This window comes from Rhamphochromis sp. 'chilingali', assembly GCF_963969265.1.
Source record: "Rhamphochromis sp. 'chilingali' genome assembly, chromosome: 16".
Taxonomy (NCBI): Eukaryota; Metazoa; Chordata; class Actinopteri; order Cichliformes; family Cichlidae; genus Rhamphochromis; species Rhamphochromis sp. 'chilingali'.
The window spans coordinates 32,038,721-32,061,289 of record NC_137943.1 but is presented as its reverse complement, the minus strand read 5'-3'; the positions used below and the strand labels follow the sequence as shown (position 1 = coordinate 32,061,289).

Genomic DNA, 22,569 nt, shown 5'->3' with positions numbered 1-22,569 from the left:
CATGTCCTGCTACACCTCAGTGCAGCATTCAATACTATTGGCCATAGTATTTTATTACAGTGATTAGAACATGCTGTAGTTATTTAACTTACTTAAACAGCTACAGCACCTCAGTGTTTTGAATTCTCTCTAATAGACTCCAATTTGTTCGTGTAAATGGAGAGTTCCACAGGGTTCTGTGCTAGGGCCAATTCTGTTTACATGCTTCCTATAGGCAATATCATTAGAAGGCAAAGATGGCATAACGCACACCAATTTGTTAAACTGCAGGAATGTGTTAAAGACATGAAGACCTAGATGGCCTTGCATTTTCTGCTGCTCAGTTCATATAAAACTGAGGTTATTGTACTTGCCCCTTAAAAATCTTAGGAATATGGTACCAAACCAGATTATTACTGTGGATGGTATTACCTTGCCCTCTAGTTGCACTGAGGAATCTTGAAGGTATTTTCAAAGAGTATATGTCCTTCAATGTGCATATTAATCAAATATTAGGGCTGGATTGCGTGACCCTTCATACTGCCTTAAGATATTCTGCAATATGCAGTTAGGCTACCGGGGGTTTCCATGATGCACGTTCTTTTTCACTCACTGTATTGTTGTGGAGTCTTTATCTTACAATATATACCACCTTGAGGCAACAGTTACTATGATTTGGCGCTAAATAAATAAAACTGAATTCATTTGTTTTTTCTTGGTCGTTGTATGTATGCCATAGGGCCTCTATTGTCTTAATTAAATTACATAGTATCAATTAAATATATCTTTAGACATTATTTATTAGTTTAATGATTTGAATTTGTTACAAAGTTTAATTTTCAGCTAACTCCAAGTCTGCCAGAGTTTTTTTTAAGGGTAAAGAAAGTTATCATAGCAACTATCAACTAAAACACAGAAGCTGCAGATACTGTGATCACAAGTTTGTACTTTGAAGCTAAATTTGAGGCTGATCGAGTTAACTTCAAGTTCAAACCTGGGTTTTCAGTATTATGAAGGTCATTCACATACGCTGGTATGGTAACTTGTGGAACTAATCCAGGCCTACAGACCAATCCCTTCTTTGGTCTACAGATGGTAAGAGGGTTCCAAGTTGTGATCTCCCATAAAGTCTGCTACAGCTTATCCTTGTATTTTTACATGCTGTGTGAAATGTGCCATTTCAGCTGGCTACATAATTATAACCTTCATTTCCCAAATTCAATATGTAATAAGTTCTTAGTAACTAATAAATGGGTAAAGTACAATAAGCCCAAAAAACAGATTTTTATGAAGATGCAATTTTCTACATACAATTTTTTTATAGCTGTGTGCCTCAAAATTATAAATGGAAAAAGAAAATTGTCACAGAATCCTTTTGAAGCTCTCGAAATTTATTGCTAGTATGTTTATAGCTTCATTTTTGAGATGCAATCATTTTAAATGCATTAACAGCATTAAAAACTAAAACAAAATGTACATGTGAAACATTTGCAAAGTTACAATATATCAAAATAAACAATTTTCAACAGTAATCAAAGTTTTAAGTGTCAGGGAAATTTGTATACAGAGAAGCATGAAGTCAAATTTTAATTTTCAGTACCCTTTAAGGAGTTGTGATACAGCTTGTGACAGTTCCTGTCAACGATAACACACAGAGCCACTCTACATGCCTCACACATGAACGGAGTGCACTTCCGACACAGTTTGCACTTCCTTCGCCCCTTTGAGGCTTTATTATGGCCAGATGCCCCTTCAACAATGGCAACAGGGATGTGCTGATACCTCTCTGGGACCAATTGTAGGGGAACCTCACAGAGCTCAGTTATCAGCTGTTCCAGGAAGGCCTGGTGCTTCACAGGCTGCTCCTCCAGTCTGCCACACAGCTCCTTGCTGATTAAGTAGCTGTTTGTTACAGCAATGTCAATGAAATGATATAGCACCCTCACATACCACGCCCTGCTCTTTCTCCATGAGGAATAGTAGCCAATCAGCTGGTCTGACAGGTCAGCTCCCACCATAAAGCTGTTGTAGTCTTTCACAGCCGATGGCACCGGCACCTCGACTACTCTGCGTTTTCCACCAACCTTACACATCCTTTTCAGAGTGTCCCCTGAGAAGGCAGTGTGCATGGTGGAGCACACACTCACCTCCCTTGTGTCCATCCACTTGATGAAAATGAGGGCTCCCTCTCTGATCCACCTGACTGTCCCTCTTGGAGATTCTTTGGTCAAGGAATTATCTTTGGTTTTTGGGGTGCCGATTCTCGTGTCCCGAAATGTGCCGCATGCTCCGAACCCCAGGTCGTGAAGGTGGCGGAACAGTGCTGGGCTGGTATAAAACTTATCACAGTAAATGTGATATCCAGATCCCAGGCAGTTTTTGTTGACGAGAGACACCACTGCATCAAATGACAGGCCCCTCCCGGTTGCCAGAGTGGACTTCCTTGTATAAACCTTGAAGTCAAAAATGTACCCCGTGTTGTCAGACAACACAAAAAATTTTATCCACCTCTTTTTTTGCTTTATGTTTTTCTTTAGGGCAGTTTTGGCTTTGGTCGGTACCATGCGCTCATCCACAGAGAGGTTTTTCTGGGGATGGTACACCGCTTTGCAAGCTAACCGCAAACTGTCATACAGGGGGCGTATTCTGTGCAGGCAGTCATAATCATCGGTGCCTTTTTTGCGGTCGTTGAGTTCATCTTCAGCAGGGTCACTCATATGAATGTTCCAGGTGATGAGGAGGAACCGGGTTCTCGACATTACCTTGCTAGGATACGGCGCATAAAAGATGGAACTGACACGCCAAAAATTCCTGATATTTGGCAGCTTCAGAATCCACATGTACAGTGTCAGGCCAATGTAGCGATAGAGTTCAGCCTCTGTGAGCTCAGCCCATTTGAACTTTTTACCTGCAGCAATATTTTTTGCTGCATTTTTGTTTGTGTTTGCACACAGTGTTTTGACAGCGGCCCAGTTAAAATACATCTTGAAGAGCTTAGATGGAGATGGATTGGTCAGATACTCTGAAAGAGGTAGTTGGATACCTGGCGTTCTCGTGGGCAGGAAATGTGGCAGGGGGTGTGGCAAGTTGTCGGGGTCCTTTTCACTTTTCCAGGCAGCTGCATCACCAGAGAGTGGCTCTGACCTAGAGCGCTTGGCTTTGTTTGCTGAAGGCCAACTCCTCTGACTCCTTAATCTTCTTCTGCCTCCAACCAGAGTAGTGGCGGCTTCGGTTTCTTCTTCTTCTTCTTCCTCCTCCTCATAATCATCATCACTTCACACAAAGAAGTTGCACAATGTTAGAAGAATTCACCATGAGAATAATATAATGATGTATATTTAATGCTGCATAGTTATTTTCTCTAACTCAGAAACAAACAATATTTCATAAAGGTATACGTACGTGTCATAGTACGGATACATTTCTTCACTCAAGTCAGTTTCATCATCACTATCAGCAGAGTCCAGCCCAGAGGAGTGGACAGAAAACCCATCTTCGTCCGGCACTGTTACAAAGTCAGAATCTTCGTGTTTGAGGGGTCCATTTTCTTCTAGTTTGATAATATCGTGTGTGTCCGGACCTGTGGGAGAGTGCAAAAAGTCTGTGGTGAGTGTGGGCTGTATATTTCTAATGCTTTCTAAGGTCTGCTTGGGTCCCGATGATGTAAATTTTTGTCATAACACAATAAGCAGAAGGGGCCGTGCCTGCTGGCTCATTATTTTGTTAAAACCGTATAAGTGTAGTCAGTATATTTCACACACTGTTGTAAACAGTGAAAAAGCGTTCTCGGGTTAAGGTGAGCCTGACTATGAGCCTGGGCTCAACCAAGAGGTAAATGCACTATATATCCACTACATGATCCTACATCAATCATATTTTCCCTATTAAGACTGTTTTAAGTTTTATATACCTGTGCAGTGCAAGTCTTCCTCACGTTTCCAAATGTTATCCAGGACTCTGAACCGCTCTTTCCCGGTCCAGACGAAGATTTCTTCAGACTCCTGCTTCACTATAACCTTCGCTATTTCCTGACCGGTGCAGACTTCCTCCTGTTCCTCTTTAATCTGTGGTTCTGGACCATCCTCGCTCAGACCAAAGTTCCTCTCCTGGTTATGGACCTGCGGGTCATTCAGACTCTCCTCTTCCTCACACTTCATATTGCTGTAGGGGATCTTAAATGATAAGGGGACATAACAAGAAGGTTACTAATATGATGACAGATGTGAAGGCACATCTGAGCAAATATATTCTAGCAAGTCTGTACACTGTGAGCATGTTGCTCACAACTTTATTAGTGCAAAAAAAAAAACAAAAAACCCATCAATGTATTTTCACTTAAACAAGCAGCTGTTTTTATGTGCGTTAAAGTTATATAAAAATTTAACAGTGCAAATGCAAATTCCTTGCTGACAGTTTCACCAAAAGGCATTTCCAGTGGAAATTAGCCGACATATCCTCAGCATAACCATGTATAATATCCACAAAACGCAAAAAGAGGTTATACAGACACAATACGGTAATATTATGTTCAAGTAAGACTGGGCGATATGACCCAAAATTCATATCTCGATATTCTTTAGCTGGATGGCGATATACGATATATATATCTCGATATTTTTTAAAGCCATAAAGTAAGAACAAAAAGAGAGTTCTTAGTCAAAACTGCGTCCCAAATCTCACACAGGCACTTTTATTAACATACAGCACAGATGTACAAGAAATAAATACTCAGAAATAAATTATCAGCATTTATTAAATAATAATGTTTAGTTTTCTGTCTTCATTTATGTTGGAAGTGGTAGCAGAGCTGTACGTTTTAATTAGTTTCAAAAATCTCTCAGTCAGAATATGTCATGTCATGTTTAGGTGGAAACTAGCGAGCTAACTTCCAGTTAACTTGTAACTCCGTTAAATTTAATAACTTCTGTTTTCATGGTGTAACTTAATTGTTACACCCGGTAAAGCAGCAACGCTGATCATTTTATTAAAGATGAAAGAATTTAGACTGTTTTTAACTCTCAGTGTTCCTTTGACTTTGGGACCTGAAGGGGATGGAGTACCGCAATATGGATTTTAGGCCATATCGCCCAGCCCTAAGAGAGCCAAATTTGCGGCTCAAGTAACATAGACTACATTGATATAAACGATATTGTCACATCTCATATAAAAATATATCGATATATTTTAAAACTCAATACATCGCCCATTGTGAAGCACAGCACGTATCACTCCACAAGGCTCCTGCTTACGATGCCGTAATGCTTCGACAATCCATCAAGCGGTGCGGGTTCATAGCTTAGCAAAGTTGTACTAAAACATTTGACACATTTTCGAGCGCCGTGTACCACATAAAATCGTTTCGAGGTCAGTAAACACAACCAGAATTCAGTTGCAGCTTCTTAACGTTGCCCAACATTATACCAGTATTACCGTGAATGGTATGATATGGCCCAGCCTTAGTCCCAGGTATTTAAAACCTAGTGGGAGCTGTCCATTAAGAGGATCGTTGACCCACTTTAGGGACTACTTAAGTGAGTCAATGATCATTGACAAGCCATGGTGTGAAAAAAAAGGCTATGGGTCATTATCATAAGAGATTTTGTGTGAAAGCATTGGGAGACCCTGGCTCAGCCCATCATGTGCCTACTGAAATCACCTCACCGGTTTAGACATTTCTGCTCAAAGATAGTCGTTTACCCCACATATCCACATCACAATACAACCCCTTCACACATGTGTGTGACGCGCGCGCACGCACGCACGCACGCACACACACACACAAATGGCGAAATGTAAATTATGTAACTGGGTAAAAACAAATGTTTTTTTCTCTTTTTCTACGTTTTCAATTCCGTTGCGTGCTTTGTCTCCACACTACTTCCTGTTATTGGGGGAGCGCGGTGCGCACAGTCCCTTGGCCTTACAGATCTGCAGGTCCGCAGAGATCTGAGCAAAAGCAAATACTGAGCGAGGGGCTGTGTAAATGGATAAAAGCAAACACTGAAATAAGTTTTTGCACGCAGCAGTGAATTTTGTTCGCTAAAAGTTAGCCTTTCTTCGCTCAAAAAAAGTTTATCCTCAAAAAGCAACACTCGTGCTGGCAAATTCTTTTTACGTGCGCTCAGACGAGTGGCACAAAAATAACGCCATAGTAGACGGTGAGTAAATCTAAAAACATATCTTCGCTTTTCTTTAAAACTCCCGCCTTTGTGCTCAAGCGTTCTTTTTTACCAGTGGTTGTCGTTCATAAGTCCTGCAGGGAAAGACGTAGGATACACGTTTCGTAGAGGATCTTTTAACATGACAGTTTTACATACCTGTTATCTCAGATATCCAATAGTCTGCATTCACGGATGATTTCTTCATCGAGCTTTAGTAAGGTTTTAGATTTCATCGCCTGCTGCACCAAGTCTGCGCCGAACAGCGATAACACCGCGTCACTTCCGTTTTTCTTCTTCTTCTTCTTCATTGTGTTTCCGGCAGGCTAGTCGGAAACTTGTACTAGCGCCCTCCCAATGATTCAAGTTAAGCACTGTCTCATTTTACATCGCGGGTCTCATAAAGATAATGATGAGATAATGGGTTTCATGTCTTGTTAGTTGTTTCCCTCCGTGCTCTGTGCGCAGGCTGCCCCACTCACCCCAGCACTGTTAGTATGCAAATCAGAGCAGAGCAAAATTATGCAGCCAATCTCTATCGTCACAATGTAACTGACAGTGAATTATTTTAATGTTTTAATTTTGTATTTGTTTTAAATATTTTTTTAATTTTTCCTTTAGTTGCGAGACTTTGTTTTAAACTTGGTGTAGCGGAAGTAACGCTCAACACGGACTGTGCCTAAAGTGGGTGGACCGCAGGTTTTGACTCTTGCCACCGCCTTGAAGCTGGACTCAGGTATATAAAGAACACATGTGAAAGTATTGTGGTTAAGCTAAATGCAATTTATCAACCTACCTTTAAGGTGAAGTGCAGCTGTGAAGAACGCTACGGCAGGCGTTTAATGTGACTCTGTTAATTTGAGTTTCCATGAAATGAATGTCTTATTTTATTCATACTTTATTTTGCAAATTTATTTGAGAATTAGGCCATTTAATTAAGATAGATTTTATGTTGTTGGTTGTAAAGATCTGGATGGAGATTTTTTTTTATTCTGTATTTCTATTTTTCAGTTTTATTTTTCAAGACTTGATTTATTGCCTTTTTCTTTGTAACTTGGCCTACTTTTTAAAGTTTTGTTAATATTCACATTTCTCTCTGCCCCCTCGCCTGTCTAGAACCGGCTCAGATGGTGTTACTGATCTGACAGAAGTAAACAGTAAATCACAGTTTCATACTCCTAAAGAAACCAAGCAGTAACTGTCTGCGGATTTTGCGAAAACTTATTTGATACTCTTCTGCAGTAGAGTCCGAAGATAACATGATCCTGAGAATGAGTTTGTCTTCTATGCTTTGTAAGGACCTTGAGTAAAGGTGCCCACAGATAAAGTGCAATAATAAATTATTATTATTATTATTATTACTACTACTACTACTACAACAGAGTACTGTGTGAGAAATTATTCTTAAAATAGAGATAAAGACTAACCGACTGTCACCTCTGTAACATAAAACCACTGTCTTTGAGTAAGACCTGGCTTTTTCAATGTAATTGAGATCTCTCTATCACCCTTCAAATTAATGCAGGCTATTGGTTTGGTCTTCTGAGGTGAATAAATTCTAAAATATCAGCGAATTTATTTCATACTTCTATTCTTTTTTCTGATGATCAAAACCCCAATTTTGAATATGCACAGACTCTTTTCAATCAGTGTATCATTAATTCTTTAATTTTCCAATGGACAATGAAACCAGGTCTCGTAAAGCAGACAAATTGAATTTTAAAATTAAATTTGTTCCAGCAGCCCTTTTTTACATTTCATATTTTTGATCCAAATCTAAAATTGAAATAATCAAAACAAGTACTATTTCCTTTTGATAGGCAATTCAAAATCAAATAATATATATTTGTTCTTTGATTGTCAGTTTAAAAAAAAGAAGAGCGAGTGATCCACTGATTCAGTCACTGTTACAATATGCCTGTGCTCACGTTTTGAATCCAGCAGTTTACAGGGAGCATTTAATAGTGAATAATATTTAATATTAAAAACAAACTCAGATACGTTTAATCTTCCTGAAGTTTTTTTTTCCCCAGATAGACTTTTTCTTTATTGTATGTGGATAAAAACTTGTTTGAATTTATTTGTGTTTATGTGAAGACATGATAACTATGCCATTTTCAAATTAAAAAAACATTTCAATACGTAATTTGCATTTAATACTAATGGTTCAAAGAATGTCAGGCTGAATGGTGGGCCCCCACACATTTTCACCTCACCAAATCTGACCTTCTTTGCAAAACGTTTGGACACACCTGTCTTAGAGATCACAGTTCAGAAAAAGAGTTGGTCTCAAAAAGATTTATTTAAGGTTTTATGTAAACTTTATAAACATAACTTTTAAGTGCATATTGAAATTTAAGCCTACATCACAACATATGAATTGATAATGACTCAATATTATTTGTCTTGTGTGTGTCAATTTACAGCTTCTACTCCTGTGTAGTAAAACCTCTTTATTGAATGACAGAGAAATCTAGGCTATTAAACAAAAGCAACAAGCCAAATAAAATTCATGCTTTATTTTGTACAACAAAGCTTAGTTTAGTAAAAACGATTAAGAACTTCAATCTACAGCTGTTTTAAGCTGTTTTATATGTTTTTAGTATCACCTCTACAACTTAAAAGAATAACAAAAGTACAAATACAGACAAATGTAAAATTAGCCGGGCTTGTTTGTCCCAGTGATCACAGTGGCTATGATGTCAGAGGCTTGACCCTGGTAGGGTCTCCCAGGCAAATTGTCCCTGTGTGAGGGGCCAGCGATGAGCGATTTAGGTGACCCCTTTGAAGCAAGGAAAAACAAGGGACCAGTTCACCCTGCCCAGGACATGGATACTGGTGCCTATCCCTATGCCAGGCCTAGGGAGGAGGCTTAAGAGAGAACACCTGGTGGGCACGCCTTAACCCATGGGGCTCTTGCAGACTCCGCACCTGCAGAAAGCACTGTAGAGGGCGGGTGCAATGCATTTTGGGTCGCAGTGAAGGGCAGAGGCTCCAGGAGTTGTAACCCTGGCTCATGGTAGGAAAACTGAAGTTGACAAATAGAATGTCACCTCTCTGGTAGGACATAAATCTGAGCTAGTGCATGAGATTGAGAGGGACTGGATATAGACATAGTAAGGTTCACCTGAATGCATGGCTCAGGCGCTGGAGACGTTCCAGACTCTTCCAAACTCTAGATTCCCCATACACAGAAAGGCAACAGGCAGGGATGGGTATACTAATATCCCACCAAGTTCACTGTCTGTATAATAGGGTTTTCCCAGTGGACGAGTGTGTCTTTTCCCCTGCACCTTTGGGTCAGGGAACAGGTCCTGGTCCTGATTATAGGTGAATGACAGTTCAGAATATCCAGCTTTATTAAAGTCAGTAGGTGGGGTGCTGGAAAGTGACACATCTGGACAATTTATTTTCCTATTTTTAGACTTTAGTGTGCAATATCATGTAGACATGAACATTAGAGGGGTGTGATTTTTTGTGATGTTTTGTCACTGGACTTTTGTGCCAACCACCATGTCTGAGCATAAGTTATTCGCATAAGTGCATGTGGTACTAGGACACCCCAGGTCAAAGGTCAAGGATAGATTTTGTCAATGTTTTATTGGTGGTCTTGGACACATGAGTGAATAGAGGAACAGAGCTGCCAACTGATCACCACCTGGTGGTGAGATGGATCAAGTAGCAGTTTTCTGAGGAAGCCTGGGCACATTGAGTCTGAGTGGACCATGTTCTGCACCTTCACTGTTGAGGCACCTGCACAGAGCTATGGCTGGGAGTTGCCTGTTATGGGGTAATCCCTGTACAGATGGTGGATAACCAAGGTGAAGGGAGTTGTCAAACTGAAAGAGCTCCTGTGGTTATCCTGTGGGATTCCAAAGGAAACAGATTCCACTGGGCCAAGCAGAGTGTGGCTCTGGAAGAAGCTGAAACAAAATCTCTGGTGCAGGAGTCTGGTTAATCCATGAAACAAGACTTTTGATCTCCCTCAAAGAGATTCTGGCAAACTACCAAGTGACTCAGGAGGGCAAAGTGGTGCTGTACTCATATGGTGTATAGTATGGGTGGGGTGCTGCTGACTTGAACTGAGGAAACAAGAAATAGACAACCTGAAGGATTTTCTGAATCCCACTGACATGCTTTCTGTACATGAAGTCGAGTCTGGAAACTAGGGGGATGACTTGCCCGTAACTGGGGCTGAGGTCATTGAGGTAGTTAAACAACTCCTTGGTGGCAGGGCTGCTGGGGTGGATGAGATTCACCATGAGTTTCTCAACACTCTGAATGTTGTGGCACTTTCTTGGCTGACACACCTCTCTGCTTTTTCAATCTAAGGCTACAACTCTGACTGGAGTGGTAGCCTAAGAAGGGGGGACTGGAAGATGTGCTCCAATTACAGAGGCAACACATTATTCTGACTCCTGGAAAGATCTATGCCAGGGTACAAGAGAAATGACTGTGTTAATCGAACCACAGGTTCAGGTCCAGCTCTTTATCCTCATAGGAGCATGGGGTATCTGGCTTGTTGTCATCTGGTCTTTAAGTGATGACGTGATGAACCCTGCTTTTAGATCCTAACTGCTCCATGTTTATCAAGGCTGTTGTGTTTTTAACACGTTTTAAGGCTTTGTATCTTGTTCTATGTACACGACTTAAATAATAAAAATAATGTGGCATGCAGCCAATTGAGGTGGCTCAGACATCTGAATAGGATGCCTCCTGAGCTTTTCCTAGGTGAGGTGTTCCAACACAAAGGGGCACACTACAGAAATTATATATTATCGCTAACCTAGAACCTAATGCCTTGGTGTCCCCCAAATGAGCTGAAGCAGGTTGTCGGGATGAGTGATGTCTATAATTCTCTGCCTAGACTGCCCTAACATTTGGCCCTGGAAAAGTGCCATAAAAGGGATGGATGGCTGTAAAATCAGTGTTTTCCTTATACAAAAAAAAGGCTAACAATTGGAATAAACAATTCAGAGAGTAGAGTTAATTACTATTCTAGACAGGATATATACCATATTGACCTGAAAATGGTATGAGCGCTTCCTTCAGGCTTTGAAGTGATTTGGTTCCTCATGAACATGTGCTCCACTATTAAACTGTTCCACCTAACAGCTTTCAAACATTATCTAAGAAGGAAGCTTTTAACAAACATGGATTTTCATGTGTCTTCTCAACTGTATCCTATAAGTGAATCTTTTCGCACAGGTGCTACAGAAATATGGCTTTTCACCTGTGTGCGTTCTCATGTGAGTTTTCAAGTTTGTCCTATCACTGTATCTTTTACCACAGAGGTTACAGGAATATGGCTTCTCACCTGTGTGAATTCTCATGTGAGTTTTCAAGTTCGTCCTATCACTGTATCTTTTTCCACAGGTGCTACAGGAATATGGCTTCTCACCAGTATGGACTCTTATATGAGATTTCAAGTTCATCAGATCACTGAACCTTTTCCCGCATGTGCTACAACAATGTGGTTTCTCACCTGTGTGACTTCTCATGTGAGTTTTTAATGCAGACAGGTAACTAAATATTTTTCCACATATGCTACAAGAATATGGCTTCTCACCTGTGTGACTTCTCATGTGAGTTTTTAACGCAGACATGTAACTAAAAATTTTTCCACAAGTGCTACAAGAATGTGGCTTCTCACCTGTGTGGACTCTCTGGTGTTTTGTCAGTTTGTATTTATATTCAAAGGTTTTTCCACAAGTGTCACATTTTAAAGACTTTTTACTTGTGTCAGTTTCACACTGACTCTCTGACACAGGACAGCCGTCTGCTGTGTTACTGTTTCTGTGATGTCCTCTCTTCTCAGGCTTTGCATTTCTTTTTGATCCTGAGTCTACATGCTCACTTTCATCCTCATCTCGACTTTCTGGTTCAGGAGAGTTGTAAGAAAGAAGCTGGTCACTGTTTGGTTCAGGTTCCTCATAAGTAGAAGTCACCATAAAGGTATCAGTCTCGACCTTCAGCACAAGCACCTGACTAGTGCAGAGTTCCTCTGGTTCCTCTTTAATCTGTGGAAGCTCTGGGTCCTCCTGGTCAAGACTCAAGTTGCCCCCCTGGTTAAAAACTTGCTGGTCATCCAGATCCTCCTCTTGCTTACAGACATGTTGTTGCAGGAAGTCTGAAGGGACAAACATAATAGAAAAAACGCATCTGATAAAAGATTATTTTCACTTTAAACATATGAAAATAATAAAACAACTCAAAATTTACATATAAACATTTCTGCCGTGTCAAAAAATTAATAAATAAATAAATAAAAATCAGTGACCAATATAACCACCCTTCTTTTCTTTTTTTTTTTTTTTTTTTTTTTTTTTTTTTTAATAAATAGGACAGGGGGAATGAATGAGAGAGAGAGGGGGAGAGAAAGAAAGAAAACCAAAGGGGAGAAGAGACGGTGAGAAGGAGGGGGAAGAGAGACAAAAAAAAAAAAAAAAAAAAAAAAAAAAAAACTCCTGGGTCACCTGTATGGAGAAAAAAAAACAAACAAACAAACAAACAAACAGAGGAGACAGCAAACAACAAAGAGCAACATAATAATAGAGAAAACAAAGCACCATCACAATAAACTAGCTAGTCATAGATATCAGTATTTACTAAGTAATAAACAATATTGTGCAGCACGCAAGATAGACAGCGCACAGTGTGCTTTGAGGCAGCAGCCAAGAAAGCTTTAGTCCGCGTCTGTGAATACCCATGTGTGCATACCTGTGTGGATCAGCATGCTTGCATTCCAAAGGTTTCTCCATGTAATGATCTGCTAGGGAGTGTGGGGGGGCCTCAGCCCCGTCCTCCAGGGTGTGAAGCGGGTATGGAGGAGATCAAAACTCCAGACATCCAGAGGTCCCCAGAACACAAAAGACCATGGAAGACCAACAGAGGGGCAGCCGCGCCACTGTTCCAGTAAGAGCTGAGGAGAGTCCCAGATGAGGGCTCACTCAGCAGCCGCGGAGCAGAAGCCAGGGGGGGTTGCAGTGACGCGCCCGTGAGCTCCGCCGGCCCCCAGCTGCGCCTGAGTGACCGAGCCCTAGGCCGAGAGGCCGGGGGCACCCCACCTCCAAAGGGGGCCCGAGCGAGCCCCAGGCCCCAGGCCCCGACAAGCGGCCGCCAAGGAGTGAGCCGGTGTGTACCCGGACGCCCACCCCCAGACACAAAGAACCACCAACACACCGACACCTGAGGGAGTCCGCCACCGGCAGGGGAAGTGGTGGTGGGTGGAGATAGGCCTCCAAACCTTGGAGGGCCTGAGGTGTCCCCAGAGAGGTGGCGTCTGATACCCAACCTGACATATAGACACAGACATACAGGCACACACAGACACAAACATCCATTCCCACCCTCATGCTCTCATATGCACTCACTCCACCACCCTTCTTTTCAATAACTGTCATAACCCTTCAATTCATGGAGTCTGTCAGCATCTTAATCTGTTGATGACCAACCGCTTGTGCAGCAGCAACCACAGCATCCCAGACACTGTTCAGAGAGGTGTATTGTTTTCCCATCCTGTAAATCTCCCATTTAAGCAGGGCCCACAGGCTCTCAATAGGCTTTAGGTCCGGTGAGGAAGGGGGCCATGTCATTATTTTTTCATCCTTAAGGCTAGCCATTCAGTGGAATACTTCGATGCATGCGATTGTCCTGCATAAAATTCATGGTCTTCTTGAAAGATGCAGATTTTTCCCGTACCACTGCTTGAAGAAAGTGCCTTCTAAAAAAAAAATAAAAATCTTTGCAACAAAATGTTTGATGGTCCTGTGGTCACGCCCCAATATTTGAGCAATTTCAAAAGTGCTGCATCCCTCTGAAAGACCGTACACATTTTTTGAGTTTTAAGAGTCTTTTAAATTTCTCTTTTGGCCCATTTTGCCTGAGGAAGAGAAGCTGCCTAAAAATTATGCACACATTTCTATAAAGTGGTGACATCCTTAGACCACGCCTTCACTCATTACACAAATAAACATCACCTGATATGCTTAAGTCCAATAAGCACTCAAGTTTATACGGCTCAAAGTTTAAAAATATGCATAAAATTATGATATGGCCAAAATACGCTGTTCAAACAATGTTTGACTGCATTGTTCTGGACAGAGATCTTGGATGTTGTTCCGGGGAGCCACTCGCCTAGCTTGAAGGTCACTGCACAGAGTGCTTCCATTACCACTGAGACCAATGTTTCAGCTTCTCAAAGCTTCTCGTTCTCCTTCATCCTGATGTTGCTATCACTTGGTATTATCTACCTTTATTACTATGGCCATTGTCCTCTGCTTGTCCACCACTACTATACCAGTTGGTTAGGACTACTATGATTATATTTAGAAATATACATTTTTGTATTTGATTAAATAGATATAAAATAGCACTTGGTGAAAATTTTATATTTATTCCAAGAGCTGCAGAACCTAAAGTTTTACACTGTCAAGATGGAGGCATATGATCACATTACAGCACGCAGTGATCAAACCCATATTTTGTTCACCACATGAAAGAGCTGTTAAGCATTTATGCACACAGTGTGAATGCTCTCCAATCCAATCAGAACAATGTCATTTGTTTAGAAAGGCTGGACAAGTTTGTAAGTGATCCAATCAGAAGTAATCTTCTTGTGCAGTGACGTTAGATGTGCACATTTAATCTGCACCTGGTAAACAGGTTCGGAGAGTGGGTTTAGCCAACTCCCATACCTCCAGTTTCTAATCAAAATGTGACGAAATCTCAACATTTAGGAAGCAGAGAAGAGTACATGCACAGAGACATTTCAGATATAATGTCAATGAAAATAAGATGCTTTGCAAACCATGTGGAGCAACACTCTTCAGTAAAAACCCAACAAACCACTTTATTGTTTAGTCAATTAAATCAACTTTAGATTTTGTCTATGAAAGTTTTATGATATTTAGTTAACTTAAACTAGACTAAAACAATTTAAATGTCTAAATTATGACCAAAACTGAATGATGTTTTACTTGAATAAAACTAACTCCAAAAAAAAAAAAAAAGAATTTTGAACAAAAATTCAAAAGTTAAAAGATGAATTAAACAAAAAATATTTATCTACGCAACATAACATTTTATTGTTTGTTATTAAAATATTTGAATCTTGTCCTATTTTCGCTGGAATTACATTTCCTATCCTTGGAGTTTTCAAGGCAGTAACAATGTTTTTACTATGTTTACTGACAGTGTTGGTCAAGTTACTTGAAAAAAGTAGTCAGTAACTAATTACTGACTACTTCCCCAAAAAGTAATCCCGTTACTTTACTGATTACTTATTTTCAAAAGTAATTAATTACTTAGTTACTTTTTAAAAACATGATTTACAACCTGAATAGGTGATGAAGCGATAGATCTTTCAGCCCAATTCTACTTTTTCTGCATAATCCAGCATACAAAATGTAATCAAAAGGAAAAGTCTCTTTTTAAAACTTGTTTTATCTTTTAACTTTATGCATCAAGCAAAAATTTAATTATATTCAACATTCTCTGACTGGAAAAAAAATTGTTTTAACATTTAAACCTATTTTCTGCACCTTCCAGCACATAAAAATATAATATTTTTTGTGTTTGTACTGAGTCTTTCAAATAAATGCAAGTGGTGCAGGTGTGCCGCAGCGGTCAGTGGAAGAATCCGCGAGTTTCTCTGAATTTCCCATTACGTGGTAGTGTACTGGGACTTCACTCAGGCAAGTCTGCTGGACCAGACGGAGTGAGTCCCCTTGTCCTCAAGGCCTGTGCCCCCCAGCTGTGTGGAGTCTTTCATAAACTGTTTATGCTGAGTCTGAGTCTGCAGAGGGTCCCGGTGATGTGGAAGACATCATGCCTCGTCCCTGTACCAAAGACGCCTCGTCCCAGTGGCCCCCAGGATTACAGGCCCGTGGCACTGACCTCCCACATCATGAAGACCCTGGAAAGGCTCATCCTGGACCAGCTGCGACCCATAGTAAGACCACATCTGGATCCCCTTCAGTTCGCTTATCAGCCTCGTCTCGGAACAGAGGACGCCATCATCTACCTGCTCAATCGTGTCTACACCCATCTGGACCAGCCGGCGAGCACTGTGAGGGTCATGTTTTTTTACTTTTCCAGTGCTTTCAACACCATCAGGCCGACCCTCCTGGGTGATAAGTTAGCAGCGATGCAGGTGGATGCTTCTCTGGTGTCCTGGATTGTTGATTACCTGACAGGAAGACCACAATATGTACGTCTCCCACAGTGTGTGTCTGACAAGGTGATTAGCAACACAGGGGCACCACAGGGGACTGTCCTCTCCCCCTTCCTCTTCACCCTCTACACCACAGACTTCAGCCACTGCACAGAGACCTGCCATCTTCAGAAGTTTTCTGATGACTCTGCGGTGGTTGGATGCATCAGCAGGGATGATGAGACAGAGTACCGGGCTGTGGTCGACTCCTTTGTCACGTGGTGTGAGCAGAATCATCTGCAGCTCAACGTGGCAAAGACCAAGGAACTGATCGTGGACTTCAGGAAGACCAGGAAACACTTGACCCCTGTTTCAATCCAGGGGGTCAGTGTTGACATTGTGGAGGACTATAAATACCTTGGAGTACACATTGACAATAAACTGGACTGGGCTAAAAACACCACAGCACTTTACAGGAAGGGCCAGAGTCGTCTCTATTTTTTGAGGCGACTGAGGTCCTTCAACATCTGCCAGAAAATGCTGAGGATTTTCTATGAGTCTGTGGTGGCCAGTGCGATCCTCTATGCTGTTGCATGCTGGGGGAGCAGGCTGAGGGTCGCAGATGCCAACAGACTTAATAAACTGATCCGTAAGGCCAGCAATGTTGTGGGGATGGAGCTGGACTCCCTCAAGGTGGTGTCGGAGAGGCGGATGCTGTCCAAGATAAAGACAATGTTGGATAACACCTCCCACCCACTCCATGACATGTTGGTCAGTCACAGGAGCTCGTTCAGTGAGAGACTGAGATTACCGAAAAGCACCACTGAACGACACAGGAAATCATTCCTGCCTGTGGCCATCTCCCTGTACAACGCATCCACTTAACACACTGTTTGCTGCTACAACTACACATGTTTCTTTTCCAAATATTTATTTATGAGTGACTTATGTATGTATGTATGTATATATATATATGTATATATTGTACTATTCTTAGTTAGCGTATTGTCTGTCTTGTCTTAATGTTGGTTTAAAATGGAGCACTGTAACAAAAAATAATTTCCCCCAGGGATCAATAAAGTATTCTGATTCTGATTCTGATTCTTGGAAGTTTATGGGGTTTTTTCGCTGTAAAAAGAAGTTTTCTTCCCACGCAGTGCAAAGCGTACGCTAATGTTTTTGTCACTTTTTAGTAAGTAAGGTCAGTACTTCCACGTTTCAAACGCTGCATGCTCATACTCTCTCCTGCACTCGATATATTATCCATTGTTGATCTGCACACAGCTGTTGCCACAAACGTCACACTCGCTTACGTCATTGTCATGAGACACTCTTGCAAAAAAATAAATAAATAAATAAATCACGGTTATAGTAACGCAGTAACGCAGCGTGCTTACGGTAAAGTAACAGTAATCTAATTACCTTTTTTGCAATAGTAATCCCTTACTTGATTACTTGAAAAAGTAATCGGATTATAGTAACGTGTTATTGCCCATCTCTGTTTACTGAGCACAAACATCTAACTGGGAATAAATTAAGTTCCATTTTATGTTATTTTTGGGTTGTACCATTATTTACATTCTCAAGATTGTTTCTTTCTAAACTTTTAGCAACATTTGTGGGTAAATATAAAGAATTTAAAAATGATTCAGCTTCAGTAAGCAAAGAATTGTATTCAGTTTGGACAAAATGCTGCATTAAAATCTAGTCTTACCTCTTCAGTCTAAGAATTTAAGTCAGTTTATCAGCTGACTGATAGAAAGTATAGAGTTAGCTTAGGAAAGGTATAATAATAGAGGTATAATGATACTTGCATTTGGCTCTTAAATTCATCCTCTACCTCTAAAAGTAAAAGTAATTTGGTGTCTCGTTTGGAATCCTACACGAGTCATATTTGTTTTTACTAAGAATATTACATGCCTTTGTCATGTTTTTCACATTTCCAGATTGTATCCAGTAGTCTGAGCCGCTCTTCCCCAGTCCAGACGATGATTCCTTCAGCCTCCTGCTTCACTACAAGCGAGTCTACATCCTGAGTGGTGGAGACTTCCTCCTGTTCCTCTTTAATCTGTGGGAGCTCTGGGCTCTGCTGGCTCAGACTGGAATTTCTCTCCTGGTTACAGACCTGCTGGTCATCCAGACCCTCCTCTTCCTCACACTTCATGTTGTTGTGGGAGGTCTTGAGGGACAAACGGACACAACAAAAAGGTTACTAATGAGATGACAGGGAAACACAAATGTGACAAATGTTTTGAGACAAAATATGAAAACGATAAATAAAGTGGAGGAATGATAAGATTGTTTTTTTATAAATATTTGCGAGATACATCTTACAGGGTTTTTGTATTAACGAGTACTGCAACAGCAGTGAAAAGCTTTCAGCTGCAATATTCTCATTTGGATTTATCTTCACATTATTAGCTCAGTCAGTGTGCACAACTGAAAAGACAGTTCATTTAAGTTCTGCCATGTTTCATCAAATACCAGTATTACTGAGGAACAGCAAAATGTGCAGGTCCACTGTAAACACTTATGGTGAGGACTCTGTCAAGAGTAACATAATAGAGAAAGTTTTGGTGCTCTACTCAAAGCTTTGAGGCATCTACCCGTGCCAATTACACACTCTTTTTGACAACATATCCCATATCGCTTATGTGGTACATGTGGGTTCTCTCCGGGTACTCCAGCTTCCTCCCATATTTCAAAGGCATGCAGTTAGTGGGGTTAGGTTAATTGGTGACTGGTTGCCCATAGGCAAGAATCTGAGTAAGAATGGTTGTCTGTCTCTGTGTGTTAGCCCTGCATCAGGTTGGCGACCTGTCCAGGGTGTACCAAGCTTCCTGCACTACGACAGCTGAGATAGGTTCCAGACATAATCCCACTCTCCGATAACAGACATCAGTGCATTGATGTCTGTTGTGGTGATGAGAGAGCTGAGCGTAAAAGCAAAGCCATCAGTTTATGGTCCCACCCTCACCTACGCATCCATCTCCACATTAGTCGCTCATGAGCTCTGGGTAATGACACATCACATTACAGAGAATAACTTCCTCCCAGAGTAACAAAAACTGTAATTTAATGACATCCGGAATCCGTTTCTGACCTTGGTCAGACACCTGGGGCTGAAGCCATGCACATCTCCACAAACACATAAGAGATACACAACAGGTTACTGCTGTTATGTGGTTGTTTTTTCACCATCAGTGGTGTCATTTTTAGTAATATATTATTTTTATTGCTGTTATGACTACTGTCAAAATAAATTTCTCTTCAAATTCACATTGTAATATAAGATAGCATATCATAATAGGTATATAAGATATAATATAATCTATACAAATTTACATAAATGACATTGCATAAATTTATATTACATATTATAGTCTAAGGAGCTTGGAAAGAAAAGTGTCTGGACTTCTTTAAGTTGCTTGAAGACGTTTCACCTCTCATCCGAGAAGCTTCATCAGTTCTAGGGTCAAATGGTGGAGAGTTCCAGATTTAAGCCCTGTGGCAGTAACCCTCGAGAGGGACAAAAAGACCCCCTAAGATCCTCTACCTAATCACATAACATATTACATATTATACAACACATTGGGTAAATTCCCTGCTTATAGAGTCTAGGGGAAACCAGCAAGTGCCATTAACTGGTCTAGACTGGTTGCTCTTAATGATCTGTTACTCTATATTTTTCACATGTTTGTACAGGATATTGTATTTGATTTAATTGTTATGTGCTTATGTGGTACATGTTTTTTGAGTTTTGCTGCCATGATGCCAGGACTCTCTTTGAAATGAGATTTTTTACCTGGATAAATAAAGGACTATTAAATATAAGTATAGATGTATACGTATACAGCATTATAATTTATTGAATACATAACAGAAACATTGCTGAAATGGCGAATATTGAACCCCTTGTTAACCTCGTTTATAAGAACCCAGCTGCGGGTTTTGTAGTCCATCTCTTGCACAGTCTGGAGTCACTGCAGCTCTCTGAACTGTGCTTCTCTTTTAAAGTGCTTATTAATTCTCATTCACACCTTTAATCGGCCTCGTTACGCTTTCCTTCAAGGTCGAGGAAAAGTAGCTAGAATAAGGAGACATAATAGGAGGTATTTCAGGACTATCTGGACCTGCCCCACTTTCTCTGTACGTATCTTTGATTTAAACGTGTAAAGCCGCCTTTTTACTAGTCACGCCCCTCCCGTGTCTCACTGAACTTCGGGCTGAAAGGTTTTCATTAAAAAGAGAGCGAGAGAAACTTGTGTTATTCCTATTATAAACAGCTCGTAGCTCCTTGCTGGTTTGAGATCTGAGCCTGCAAACTGAGCTCTGATCAGGGTCCTACAGGAGTCGTATTCCCGCGTTAGCTCATTGACGCCGTTTTACACACCTGTGTGACTTTATCTCGGATATCCAACAGTCTGCTGATCTCTTCACTGATGTCTTTTCAATTTCTGAGATTTCTTCGGCTGCAGTTCGTCTCTCCTTAAACTCTCGGACACTGAAGACGCTGCTAAATAGTAAGAGTCGCGTCACTTCCGCTTTCCTTCTTCTATTGCATTTACAGCAGACTAGACCCATCAAAGGTGTGTTGCTGCCCTCCTTACACAAAAAAGTCCTGTATTTTTGTGCTTCAAAGCTCTTTTCGACAGCAACCTTTTTTCACGGCGGAAAAAGGATAAACTGCATGTATCATTTCAAATTCTCAAAGACTGCTGGCATCGCTACCAGAACACTGTTAAAGAGGCAAAAAGGGAATATTTTGCAAATATTATTTCTTCCAACTGTCATAACCCACGTGTGTTATTTAGGACCATTGACACTGTTCTTAATACTCCTTTGAATGTCTGTTTGGAAGTTTCTCCTGAGATTTGCAATGATTTTCTGAACTTTTTTATTGAAAAGGTTGTCACCATCAGGGCTCTTATCACAGCTCCTGACTCTGACCCCTCTGTCTCTGTCCCTTGCGCTGCTGTTTTCACTCAGTTTGAGCTTGTGACGCTCTCCTCTTTAGAGGATGTGGTTCGCCATATTAAGCCCACAGGTTCCCCACGGGATCCTGTCCCTCCACAATTCTTTAAAGAAATTTTTCCTAGTATACAACAGTATGTCCTTGACATTATTAACAGCAGTCTGTCTTCTGGTGTGGTTCCTGCAAATTTCAAACATGCAGTAGTACAGCCACTGCTTAAGAAACCTGGCCTTGATCACACAGTTTTAGCGAACTATAGGCCTATTTCCAAGCTGCCTTTAGTCTCCAAGGTTTTAGAGAAAATTGTTTTTAGTCAACTGAAAGATTTTCTAGATGAAAATGGAATCTTTGAGGTTTTTCAGTCAGGTTTTAAAACCCTTCACAGCACAGAATCTGCATTACTAAGGGTTTTTAATGACATCCTTCTGGCATGTGATTCTGGTAACCATGTTGTTCTTGTCTTGCTTGACCTAACTGCTGCCTTTGACACAGTAGACCACAATATTTTAATTTCTCGATTACATGATGTAGTGGGTATTGGTGGCACTGCACTCAATTGGTTTAGGTCTTATTTGTCAGATAGAACTTTCTCTGTCAGCCTTCTCGGTTACGAATCGTCTTCTGCTCCTCTGTCATGTGGTGTCCCACAGGGCTCAATTTTAGGGCCACTGCTCTTTTCTCTGTATCTACTGCCTCTGGGTTCTATCCTTAGAAGGCATGGGATCTCATTTCACTGTTATGCCGATGACTGCCAAATTTATTTGACACTAAAACGCAAGGATGCCATCTCCATAAAACCTCTCTTGACATGTCTAGATGACATTAAAGCTTGGTTGGCTCGAAACTTTTTAAATTTTAATAAAAAGAAAACAGAAGTGTTGGTGTTTGGACCCAGTGGTCCCTGTGAGTCCTCCTCTGTTGTTTTAGGATCCCTGGAAGTCTATTTTAAATCTGTTGTTACTGACCTTGGTTTTAAGTTGGACAGTGATTTTAAATTGAACAACCAAATCAGAGCAGTGGTGAAGTCCAGTTTTTATCATTTAAGGCGACTGGCAAGACTAAAATCTTTTCTTTCGAGGCAGCACCTTGAAACAGTGATCCATGCTTTTATTTCTTCCCGCCTGGACTACTGTAACTCACTTTATGTGGGGGTCAGTCAGTCATTGCTCTCACGTCTGCAGCTGGTTCAAAATGCGGCTGCACGACTCCTAACAGGAACTCGAAAAAGAGAGCATATAACCCCCGTGCTGGCCTCTCTGCACTGGCTGCCTGTGTCTTTTAGAGTTAATTTTAAAATTCTTATG

General features: G+C 40.9%; 2 protein-coding genes across 5 annotated transcripts in view; both read right to left on the bottom strand.

Moving 5' to 3' along the window:
* LOC308383504 (piggyBac transposable element-derived protein 4-like) overlaps nt 1-22,569 on the bottom strand; it is a 134,188-nt gene that overhangs the window by 3,954 nt on the left and 107,665 nt on the right. For 2 of the 4 annotated variants that reach the window (XM_080861519.1, XM_080861520.1), the window contains exons 1-4: nt 6,297-6,452; nt 3,890-4,151; nt 3,382-3,559; nt 3,023-3,252 (exon numbers count right to left, since the gene is read on the bottom strand). In XM_080861519.1, coding sequence (XP_080717645.1) covers nt 3,023-3,252; nt 3,382-3,559; nt 3,890-4,136 — 655 coding nt within the window. In that variant the 5' untranslated portion in view covers nt 4,137-4,151; nt 6,297-6,452. Of the gene's footprint in view, nt 1-1,339; nt 3,253-3,381; nt 3,560-3,889; nt 4,152-6,296; nt 6,453-22,569 lie in introns of those variants that run through there. The other 2 variants (XM_080861518.1, XM_080861517.1) reach the window with 2 other exon arrangements.
* LOC308383537 (uncharacterized protein) lies at nt 10,894-20,819 on the bottom strand. The gene is made up of 3 exons (XM_080861582.1): nt 20,684-20,819; nt 18,211-18,469; nt 10,894-12,267 (listed from the first exon to the last, which is right to left on the bottom strand). Exons 2-3 carry the CDS (start codon nt 18,452-18,454, stop codon nt 11,282-11,284), a joined length of 1,230 nt encoding a protein of 409 aa, XP_080717708.1. The 5' UTR covers nt 18,455-18,469; nt 20,684-20,819; the 3' UTR covers nt 10,894-11,281.

Coding starts and splice junctions, on each gene's coding strand:
- LOC308383537 (XM_080861582.1), bottom strand. CDS start 18,454: ATGAAGTGTGAGGAAGAGGAGGGTCTGGATGACCAGCAGGTCTGTAAC. Junction 12,268..18,210: donor ATGTGAAAAACATGACAAAG/GCATGTAATATT, acceptor TTGTCCCTTCAG/ACTTCCTGCAACAACATGTC.